Raw genomic sequence first — 11,971 nt, forward strand, 5'->3', positions numbered from 1 at the left:
TCCCTTTTGTAAGATTAGCACCTCTGCAGCCCTGGGGTGACCCGGATCTGAGCACAACCACCAGGATTGGGGTAAGGGGAGGTTCCTCACTATCCCCACACCAGGGCTCTTTGCCGGGATCCTGGGTCACACGCAGGAACCCAGCCCTGGAGCAGGGACCCGCTCGGCTCCCATCGCCTTGGACTGGTGGCCACGTCCCAGTTCTCATCTGGAAATGGGGCCCCAGGACATATTGCCCCCAAGGGCAGTGGGGAACAGAGGGGCTTATTCAACTCCTACCGGAGGCTGCTCCTGGTGTGCTCCCGACGCCACACGCACCCCCCGGCACCACGGGCCACTTGTACAGCCTGGGGAGCCGTGTCACCTTGAGCAGTGAGCAGCCCACACTGCACTCAGCATCATACCTTTGCTTTTGACCGTTTCAGATAATTTCATCACCACTAAAGCAGGGTCACCTTTCCAGGTAAGTTACAAACGTGCTGGGGTACACAATGGCTACGGTCTTGGACTGGTGGCCACGTCCCAGTTCTCATCTGGAAATGGGGCCCCAGGACATATTGCCCCCAAGGGCAGTGGGGAACAGAGGGGCTTATTCAACTCCTACCGGAGGCTGCTCCTGGTGTGCTCCCGACGCCACACGCACCCCCCGGCACCACGGGCCACTTGTACAGCCTGGGGAGCCGTGTCACCTTGAGCAGTGAGCAGCCCACACTGCACTCAGCATCATACCTTTGCTTTTGACCGTTTCAGATAATTTCATCACCACTAAAGCAGGGTCACCTTTCCAGGTAAGTTACAAACGTGCTGGGGTACACAATGGCTACGGTCAGGACAGAGGTGACCCTCAGCTACAAGAGGGATTAGTTGTTTGTGACATAATTAGTCATTAAACCTCAAGGAGATCTCCCATCTCACACTGCGAGGACTCAGGCTTTTCAAAAACTTCTGTGAAGGATCCTGACACAGGTGTTTGGCCATTGAAGTACTGGGCACTGGTGAGGCCCCTGCTCAAGGGCTGTCCCCAGTTTTGGGCCCCTCACCACAAAATAGACATTGAGGGGCTGGAGCGTGTCCAGAGAAGGGCAACGGAGCTGGTGAGGGGTCTGGAGAGCAAGGAGAGGCTGAGGGAGCTGGGGGTGTTCAGCCTGGAGAAAAGGAGGCTGAGGGGAGACCTTCTCCCTCTCTCCAACTCCCTGAAAGGAGGGTGTAACCAGGGGGGGTCGGTCTCTTCTCCCAAGGAACAGGTGATGGGACAAGAGGAAACGGCCTCAAATTGCACCAGGGGAGGTTCAGATTGGAGATTAGGAAAAATGTTTACCCTGAAAGGGTTATGAAGCCTTGGAATGGGCTGCCCAGGGAAGGGGTTCAGGCACCATCCCTGGAGGGATTTAAAAGCCGGGTTGACATAGTGCTTGGAGACATGGTTTAGTGATGGTTTCTATCAGAGTGAGGTTGATGGTTGGACTCAATGATCTGAAAGGTCCCTTCCCACCTGGACAATTCTATGATTCTAAAGCACACTCCGGCAGCCAAAGCCACACACCCTGCGACTCCTCACCAAGCTGTGACCTGCTCTTTCCTCCCCCAAAACCTCTGGACAACTCTCCATTCCCTCGCATCCTCCTGGGGCTTGATTCCCACCTTTCTCATGGTACCACACTGATTTGTCCAGTGAAGCTGGAATCAGCTGCAGCTCCTCAGCTCCTTCCTGCAGCCCTTCACAGCACATGCTGCCTCCCACTGCCCGAGAGCAAAGGCAGCCTGTAGCTGTGCTGTGTAACCCAGGCCTTTTGTCAGCAATTTTATTAGCAATTTGTTCAGCAATTTGATTTTTACGAATCTTGAGAACCTGCCGTCCGTAGCAACACCCAGCACTGGGGACACACGGATGGATTTTACTGACTATTCTTTAACACCTTCTTTTGGCCTCGCCCCTGGGAAGCGCAGCCTCTGAGGTAAAGTGCATTCAAAGGGTCTGTCAAACACTGAGCTTTGAGTGCGTGGAGCTGCAGAATCCCCTTGTCACTCTGCTGCTGGTGTCACCCTTCGCCTGAGCTGTCCCTTCTCCCTCTTTGGTTCTCACCATCCCATCCCCACGGCCCCACACCACGAGCTCAGGGCTTGGCAGGTTCTCCTGGGAAGGAATCACAGAATCTTCATGGTTGGAAAGGTCCTCTGAGATCACCAAATCCAACCAAACAACAGGCACCAGCAGGAGAATCTCACTCCTCCTCCCTGCTGCCTTCCTTTGGAGGTTTCAGTTTGCAGAAGAACCAAAATGTTAACGAACAACAAAGGAGATGAATATATATATATTCAAAATATATATTTGCAAAAAAGCTTGGCAACCACTGAGCAAGACTTGCATTTAATCTAAGATGCACCAGGGATTTACAGAAAATTATGCTTTCTTTGGGCTCTCTTTTCCTAACTCACTCCAAACGTTCCATTTAACTTTTTGACTTGGCACATGCCTTTGTTAAAATACCTGCCTTCAGGCTAAGAATCTGCTCTGGTGCTGCTCAGAGCTCATCGCTCCAGGTGTGAAATTTGGAATCTTCAGTTCATGTCCAGCTGCAGTGAATTTACCCTTCTATCAACCCACCCATTAGTCCTCGTCCCTACCAGAGTGCACCCGTGTGGGCACCCCCCCAGCACCACCCCCCAGCCTCTCCTGAGCAGGGGACACTAACGCTGAATGTGGGGCTCCCAGAGGAGCCTGTGAAATGCCTGGAAAATCTAACCTTTTACTCTGACTTTTTTCCCCTCCCCAAGCATGTAAAAGGGCTTCCCCCCTCATCCCGTGGGATCTCTCACCCAGGGTCCTTAAAAGCCTTTGGCACAAAAGCCTGCCAAACGCCCTTCAGAAATACAAATAATGTCACCAGACCTTACCCCTATCCCTGGGGACTCCTTTAAAGAACTCACAGGTCTTGGAAGACATGACTTGCCATTAAAACACCAAGTTTATGCTCTCTCATGGATCCATATTTCTACTAATTCTGTTTTTTATTACAGTTTGTTTTCCTTGTACACAGGCCCATCTCACTAGTTCAGAATTGCCAGGAACCCTTGTTTAGAACAGGTATCGTGGTTGTCACCTTCCAGTTTCCATGCTTCAGCACAACTTCTGCAAGAGATCCCACACCACTGTTAGCAACACCCCACTCTCTAATATTCTGTCTCTGATCCTCTTTGTTTTATCACAACCCCCAGCACGGAACTGGTATCTTTCCTATTCAAGGATTTTGATTACACAGAGACCGCATTATTTTTCCTGTTTAGCTCCAAGCAATTTTTAACACGTAACACACATCAAGATCATCAGTATAAACCAGGACTCCTGCCCATCAGTCGGAATGGAAAAAAAATGAGTTACAGAAGTTGCAGATGAAAACTTCAGCCTTACTCCCGACGAATACACGCCAACACCCAACAGCAACAGCCCAACTGTGCCATCTACCCCCAACAACAGAGCCCTGAGAGGTGGCCAAAGGAAAGCAGCTCCTCACTCTGAACGCTGAGATACACTAAGGGGAGGAGACCTGGAGTCAGTGTCAAGAAAGGTGGTCCAAAATATCAAAGGGGCCATAAACACCAAAAACTGCTACCCGTAGCAGCAAGGAGCTGCTCTTGGCTATGGGTGTCCCCAGAGGCAGGAGGAAGGTGAGCTGTCTGCCCCCAGCTCAGGTACTGTTCTGGACAGCCCAGATGGCAGGGCCACTATGATCCTGTGGCAATCTTTATTTGAAAGTTTAAGGAACAACCTTTAATCAACCAAAGTCTTCCCTAAACATCCAGACAGTAAAAAAAATACAAGATGGAAGTTTACTTTATTTTCTACAAAGCCTGAAGCACCAGGGCCAAAAAAAGCTCTGCCCGCACCATCTTTGAGACAGTTCTCTCCCCAAGAGAGCCCAGAGAGCAACGCAGCTGTGCAGGAGCAAGAGAGGAGCTTCCAGGTACCCTCAGGGTGGGAAGTGGAGGCATTTCTTTCTATGCTTTCAGTACCCCTTCCACAGGCAAGCAGAAGAAAAGGAACTGAAATAAGATCAGTGAGCTGTTGAGAAGCAAATGATCATCCTCTACTGTAAGCAGCATCTACAGCTCCTTTTTGCCATCATCACCCCCTGATAAGGGCAGAGCTCTTCATTAGCAAGCTCCTAAATCTGTAACACCTGACAGACTGGAGTAACTCATTCAAACCGTGTTAGTTAACCTTTGTCTCCAAAATAACTCAAGATGAGGTGGTTTAATTTTTTTTTTTTAAATTTGCTGACTTGTAAGAGTTTCCCAGGGTGGATGGGGAACCGCTGCAGAAGACATTTAAGCCCCCGGGCAATAGCACACGTCTCTAGGCTCTGTCTTGCAGATGCCTGAGAAGCAGCACATCTGCCACCAGGCATCTCCAAACAGATCCCATACCAGTGCTCCAGGGACAGGGACACTCCGGTGCCATCAGAAACCCCAGGACTGACTCTGAGAAACTCCCAGTTTAATCACTTTAAATCACTGTCCCTGCAGGAACAGCTGCGAGTCAGGGCAGGAGAGCAAGTGATGGCTTCTGAAAGATTCTGTGGCAAATAAACTACTATATTTTTGGTGCTGGCCATAAAAGGGACTTTAGCAGGAATGTGGAAAGAGAGGGCAGTGCCACGTTATGTGCTGAAAACAGGCTGCATGCAGCAGAACACTGAGGTGTTATTTAAGGCAAAATCACCTCTAGTGGTGGATATCCAAGAGCCACAAGAGTAAATATCACGGGCTCATTTGAGGGGCTCGGGCAGCATCACAAAATGAAAAAGCACATCTGAAGGACTGGAAAATGTCAGCAAATGGATAGAGAGCATTCCTTAATTGTAACTTATGCATGTTATTTGTCAGGTTTTGTAATAATACTTAGTTTACAAAACACTACAAGAAGTTGGGTTTGTAGGCTCTTCCTTGGGCCAGGTCTGCAGAAACAACATCAGAGGGGCTGGATGTCCGAAATCCAAAGTGCAGCCGGACGCTTCACTCCTTGGGAGCTGTCTGGAAAGTAGGAACCAGCACCACTCATGTCAAGCTAAAAAGACAAAAGAGAAAGGAGATTTAGCAGACGAGTGGCAGGGAGTGCAGAAAGCCTTTCAAAACACCAGTACAGTCAGTTCCAAACATCCAGTTACAAAGACCCAGTAGAAATTTCCCTTCTTAGAATCTGAGGGTCTATGAAAAGGGGGAAGCAGACCCAGCTGACAGCCACCCACAGAACAGGCTTGTCACACAGAATGGACACTCAGCCTGGCCTAGGTCATTATCCAAAGCTCTGAACGAGTTTAATTATGGCTCTCTTACACTCAGACTTTCAAGCATCAAGTCTTTATACAGGAGCTGTGAAGGGCAGAAAGAACTCTTTCAAAGGGTTCTTTATTCAAGGAATTCCTTATTCTTTCCTTATGCCATAAACCATTCCCAAACATTCTTATGGTAACTGAGAACTCAGCCACTAAGTTATGATGGCCCAAGTAGCTCAAGGACACACCTCCAACACCACAGCAAGAACCCTAAGAGTTGTAATCAGATGAAAGTCCAAATGAAGTTTGTGTAGGACATTCATCTATACAAATGGGGAAGGTCCTGTATCACCACCAGTCCAGGCAGAGAACAAGAAAACCTGCCTCCCATTAAAAGGTAACTTAGATAAAGCCTTTGACAAGAAGGCTTAAAAAAAATTTTAAGGCAGCAGCTGACAAACTCCAAAGTCCTTTTAGCTCCAGAAAGGGTTGTAGCAGGCATTTGAAATAATAATTTTATGGGTTCCAACGATCAAAAGCCAAGATGTCAAGCAAAGTCACTGGTATTTTAATTTTTAAAACAAGATTTGTTTAAAAAAAATCCAATTATGTCATAGCTAAGCACTGAACACCTAGAAACAAAATGTATCTGAAAGCTGGGTACTATTTCTCACAGGAAGTATTATAACTACAATATGTTATGTTTTCATACAGGACTGAGCTGACTCATCAGCTACAAGGAAATAAACCTTTCTGCAATGATGTAATTGTTGTCTGTAACTCAACAGAAGCAAAGAGGAAGTAGAAAAAAAATAACATAACATACCATAAGGTAACATAACATAACATATAAAATAATTAAGAAAAAAGATAAATAAATTGCGAGAACAGCTTGTTTTATAGTAAAATCTTTCCTGTTTTGCTCACAATTATACACAGCCCTGGATCCTTCTTACCTGTCAATCAAGGAATCTCTCATCTTGGTGGCGATGGTACTGGGCTGAGCTTCGTTCAGCCTGAAGATGCTCTCGATGACGGAGAGCTCGGTGCTGGTGGTGTCCAGCCCGCAGAAGGCGCACCAGTCGTTCACAACCATCCCCGCCGCAATCACCTCGCTCCCCCGATTCACCGTCCCGGCCTGGCAAAAACCAAGTGGCAAGAGTTAACGGGGCACCCCGACAGCAACGCGTTTCCTCATCACCAGCCTTTAGTGGAGGGCCTCAACCCACGCTCCCAGAAATGCTAAAGCTTCCCTCATCAACAAAACGATAAAGATCTTGAATAAAAAGATTACCGGACAGCTTTTAGTCTCTGGAGAGAGAATTGTGTGACGTTCAGTGAAATAAAAATCTAACAAGCAGGAAGCATAAAGGCCTAAATCCTGAAATTCCCAAATCCAATTGAGCAGGCACAAGTTTTTATTACCCTATTTTTTTTTTAAACACTGCCTTTTGACAAACCACAATCTCACACTCTGTATGATTCAATCAGGACAATCCCAGCAGAGCCATGTTTCAGAAGCAAACTAACAGTGGTAACCAACTTGTCCAGGCTCAGAAAAGACAGGTAAATGTCTCAGGAAACTTGCCCTGTTTGAGTCTCCTCATCTCCCACAGGGAAAGCTCTGCAGATAAAACACTACTTAGGAGCCTGTGAGATGCAGAAGAATTAAAACAGAGAACTGGGTGGGAAGGGAGTGGCAAGAAAAAACACAAACCCGCAAATGCCTTACCACAAGTGGGACCTGGAGCAATGAAGACAGTTCATCCTGATCATCAATTGAAGTTTTGGGGTGCACAATTCCTCCTTGGTTACTAAAAACACAGTAACTTCCCACCAGCACCTGATCTGCTACCGTTTGTCTGAAAACCTCAACCTTCAGTACATCCGCCAAGATCTCCTCTGTCTCCTGCAAACACAAAGAGAGAATGAAGCCCTCAGCAAAGCGGCACTGCAGGACTTGAAGTCAAACTACTCCTGCCTGCAGCCACCAACTGGGATGCTCCCCCTTGGGAGCCTGCCCATGCTGGCACAACCCAAGGCAGTTCAGTCTTTATAGAATGCTTACTCCATTCCTATAAAACACTTAACTCCACTTTGTCCCAGGCCAATTTGTCATATCCTTCTGTATACCTCAAAGAACTTCCTTTTCCTCCAGGTTTTCATTGTGAATTATTCCGATTCCTCCCTCTCTGACCATCTTACCTTACTTTTTATGCTTATTTAAAACATAACATGCTGTAAAGACTGTCAAAGACTGTTACATCCTCCCCATCCCGCTTTTTCCCCCCCTTTGCACTCCTAACACCAAGTGCCATTTCTTCATCACCTTCAGCACAAACTGAAAGCAAACACCGTAAGGACCCTCCCTGCCTGCAGCCACGCCGCACGCCTCTCTCTATTCAGATATCAGTTCTCAAAGCAGCAGCAACCTTGTCTCCTCTGCCCTTATTTTACATTTTCATACGAGAACCTTTTTCTTTCCCCCCTCTGTCAACATGCACATCACCACATCCACAGCCTCTGTTAACTACTACAAATGTCACCCAGCTCAGCAGTGCCCTGTAACTTCTGTTGTAGCCCCAACTAAACTCTTCTTTGTGCTCTCACTGTTACACACACACACACACACACACACACACACTCGCTGTTACTCAATGTTACGTACACAAAGCAAATTGCCCCCGACCATATACTTCCATATTTCACTCTTTCCCTTCCCGAGAGCATGCTGAGCAAGGGGGCAGACGCTGTACCTGGGGCAGGGTCCACAGCCACAAAGAAAAATATAGGGAAAGAGGCAGATCAACTGAAACAGAGTCAGAATTCCAAAAATCTGATTTTGAGATTTCTGAGAAGAATCACAGACTTGTAGGGGTTGGAAGGGACCTTTGGAGATTATCCAGTCCAAGCCCCTGCCAGAGCAGGGTCACCCAGAGCAGGTTGCACAGGAACAGGTCCAGAAGTCCATGCTCTGGAATATCTCCAGAGGAGACTCCACACCCTCCCTGGGGAGCCTGTTCCAGGGCTCTGCCACCCTCACAGGAAAGAAGTTTTTCCTCACCTTGAGATGGAATTTCCCATGTTCCAGTTTGTGCCTGTTGCCCCTTGTCCTGTCACCAGGCTCCACTGAGAAGAGTCTGGCCCCGTCCTCTTGCCACCCACCCTTTAGCTATTGCTCAGCATCAATGAGATCCCCTCTCAGTCTGCTCTTCTCCAGCTGAACAGCCCCAGGGCTCTCAGCCTTTCCTCAGCAGAGAGATGCTCTAGACCCTCATCATCTTCACAGCCCTCCATTGGGCTCTCTCTCCAGTACGTCCCTGTCCTTCTTGAACTGGGGAGCCCAGAACAGGACATGGTTATTTCTCCCCAGGTGCATTACCCTACACTTGCCCCTGTTCAGCTTCATCAGGTTCCTCTCTGCCCAGCTCTCCAGCCTGTCCAGGTCTCGCTGTGTAGTGACACAGCCTTCTGGTGTGTCAGCCACCCCTCCCAGTTTGGTGTCATCAGCAAACGTGCTGAGGGTACACTCTGTCCATTCATCCATGATGAATATATTGAACAAGATGGGACCAAGTACTGACTCCTGGAGAACCCATTAGTTACAGGCCTCCAACTGGCCTCTGCACCGCTGATCCCAACCCTCTGATCTCTGCCACTCAGCCAGTTCTCCATCCAACCCACACTGCCTAGGCTGAGCTATGAGGGTGTTATGGGAGACAGTGCCAAAAGCCCTGTTGAAGTCAAGGTAGACAACATCCACTGCTCTCTCCTCACCCACCCAGCCAGTCCTTCTATCGTAGAAGGCTATCAGACCCGTCAAGCATGATTTCCCATTGGTGAATCCATGCTGACCACTCCTGATAACCTAAGAAAGGCAAGATGAGGCGGCCCAGCCTCCTCTGTGACACTAGCTCAGCCTCCAGCATAGGTCTTCTGATCCCCACACTACATACAGCCACCCTCAACAACTACAAACCCAAACTGCAGCTCAGCGATCATTTCACACGCCTCCACTACGAATTTAAAAGTAGAGCCACGTACCCTGTCAAGATCGGGATGAACAAGAGCTACATAGTCATTGCAGGTAGTGACATTGCCCAGTGCCGAGAGACGCTCTTCTACTCGTTGAATTCGTACAGAATCTGGAAGACTATTGCGGATGTGCTGGAGCTCTTGGTCTGTCGTACTGCTCGGGACCAACAGCCCGTGTCTGTTTCCTAAAATGATCAATTAAAAAAAAAAAAAAAAAAAAAAAGAAAAAAAAAAGTTTTTTTTTTTTTTTTTTTTTTTTTTTTTTTAAAAAAAAAAAAAAAAAAAAAAAAAGGAAAACAGAACATTTCCACAGGGAAATGTTCATCCAATGGTTTCAGTTGCCCTTGCACTCTCCACTCCTCCCAAGCCCAAAGTTCAGCCCAAGAGAAATGACGTTCCCATTTAAGAATAACACAGCATCACAGGTAAGGGAAAAACCAGGACAAAGCACAGACTTATCTCAGAGTAGAAATATGTGAATGCCACTATTTTTAATCACTTCTCTTTATCAACAGAACCAGAGGAAGCCTGAGATCCTCAATGAAACGCTCTGATTAGGAATTTTCCCTGTAGATGCCAATTGCCCCAAAAACCGTACAGACGCTGCTCGTTTGTGTTACTCCACTGTGGCAAAGCAGTACGACAGGATGGACAAAGGCATTCTTTCCACAGGAACAAATCTTGAGCCAGAAGTTCATCTCACTGACTGGGGTCTCACTGGCCAAAGACAGATGGCTCTTCCTCGACTTTCACGCGTGTTAATGCCTCCCCCCTGCCTTGGCTCTGTCCCTCCAGTGCTGGCACCGGAACATTAGCCTTAAGGAAAGTGCAACTTTTTCCAGTTTACCAGAAAGCAGAGTTACACGCATCTTTAGCCCATCTTTAAGCCCTACAAGTCCCACTCTCCCCATGACCCCAGCTCCTTGTTACTGAGTAAGTTTTAATTTTTCCATTTTCACTCCCTCCCTTTCACACACGTGAAGCATCAAAATGGGAACTCTGAGGATGGGGGGTGCTGCCCGTCGGACACCCCCACCCCCACCTCCGCCACAGTTAAACCCACGGTATGTCCCAGGGCGCACCAATCGAACACGGCACTGCCCTCCCGTTTCCACCGGAGCCCCCCCACCCCGGGCTCCTCTCCCCCCAGGCCCGGCCGGGCCGCGTCCCGGGGCGAAGGGCCGCCCCGCCACCTACCCACACACATTCTGCCGATGATCCGACAGCCGGCGATGGAAGCGTGCACCACCGGGATGGTCCCGAACAGCTCCCCCTCGAAGACGCTGCAAGGAGAAAGCGTCGTTAGGGTACGGCCACGGGGCTCGCCGAGGCGGCGGCAGGGCCGGGCCGGGCCCTCGGGGCTCCCTCACCTGTAGAAGTTCTCGGAGCCGCCGATGGCCACGAGGCAGTAGGCGTTGGTGAGCTTAGCGAAGCAGCCCAACTCGTTGTTGTTCTCGAAGCTGGCGCGGACAGCCATGGCCGGGACGGTACAAGGCCGAGCAACCGCTACCACTGCCTCCACCGGACGCACGCGGCGCCGCCACTTCCGCTGGGGAGAAGGCGCGGGGCAGAGCGGCCCCGGCGGGGACAGCGCCCCCAGCGGCCGGGAGGTGCGGCCGCCGCTGCCGCCATGATGGGGACTCCCCCCGGGGAGGGCCCTGCCCCGACCGCGGCCCCGGGGCACCCCAGGGCACCCCAGCCTCCGCCAGGCCACCCTGCGCCCGGCTACACCACCACAGGCTGAGGCCCATGTGCCCGCACAGGGGAGGTGTGGAGGTGCCACCACAGGCCCTGGTGTGCCATAGCTGTCTGTGTGCCCACCACCACCACGGTCCTTGTCCAGATGTCCCCATGTGCAGCCTCACCATCCCTGTGCAGGCGTGACCTTCGTGCCAACACCATCTGGGTACAGTGTCACCCGCCTGCAGACCTTTCACCCACCTGCAGACATGCCTCCCAGGATCCAGATGCCACCCGAGTGCCTCAGCGTGTCACTTCTGGGGAGGGGCCACCCATGTCCAGGCATGACCTGTGCCAGCTGCCACCAGTGTTCAGATATGACCCACCCCTGCACAGACACCACCCGTTGGTGATCCCACACTTGTGTGCAGACACTATCCGCATGATGATTCCATCTATGTGGTGGTCCCACCCATTTGCAGACACCATCCACGTGCAGACACCATCCATGTGCAGACACGATCCATGTGCAGATACCACCCATGTGGTGATCCCCCCCCATGTGCAAACACCATCCATGTGCAGACACGACCCGTGTAGTGATCCCACACCTGTGCAGACACCATCCATGTGGTGATTCCACCCATGGGATGATCCCACCCATGTGCAGACATCATCCATGTGCAGATAACCACCCGCATGGTGATCCCACCTGTGTGCAGACACCATCTTTGTGCAGATACCACCCATGTGGTGATTCCACCCATGTGCAGACACCACTTATGTGCCAACATCAGCCATGTGCGGGTGCCAACCATGTGCCCAGACATGCCACCCATATTGCTGGCATGGCACAGCTCAGCACAGAGGGGCCCTGCCCGAGCTCAGGGGGCTCACCTCCCCACGAGGGACCCAACACAGCTCTGTCCAGCAAAACTGCTCCTTTATTTCTAACAACGTAACCCTGCCTTTGACCATTTCAT

General features: G+C 50.1%; 1 protein-coding gene across 1 annotated transcript; it reads right to left on the reverse strand.

Moving 5' to 3' along the window:
- Positions 1 to 3,262: 3,262 nt before the first annotated feature.
- On the reverse strand, positions 3,263 to 10,853 carry EIF6 (eukaryotic translation initiation factor 6). Its single transcript, XM_014959326.1, has 6 exons — positions 10,679 to 10,853; positions 10,506 to 10,591; positions 9,318 to 9,493; positions 7,006 to 7,182; positions 6,230 to 6,411; positions 3,263 to 5,065 (listed from the first exon to the last, which is right to left on the reverse strand). The coding sequence occupies exons 1-6, from the start codon at positions 10,783 to 10,785 to the stop codon at positions 5,056 to 5,058; spliced, it is 738 nt and encodes a 245-aa protein (XP_014814812.1). The 5' UTR covers positions 10,786 to 10,853; the 3' UTR covers positions 3,263 to 5,055.
- Between the last annotated feature and the right edge of the window lie 1,118 nt (positions 10,854 to 11,971).

The sequence above is a fragment of the Calidris pugnax genome, unplaced genomic scaffold, assembly GCF_001431845.1.
Source record: "Calidris pugnax isolate Ruff unplaced genomic scaffold, ASM143184v1 scaffold409, whole genome shotgun sequence".
NCBI classification, from domain to species: domain Eukaryota; kingdom Metazoa; phylum Chordata; class Aves; order Charadriiformes; family Scolopacidae; genus Calidris; species Calidris pugnax.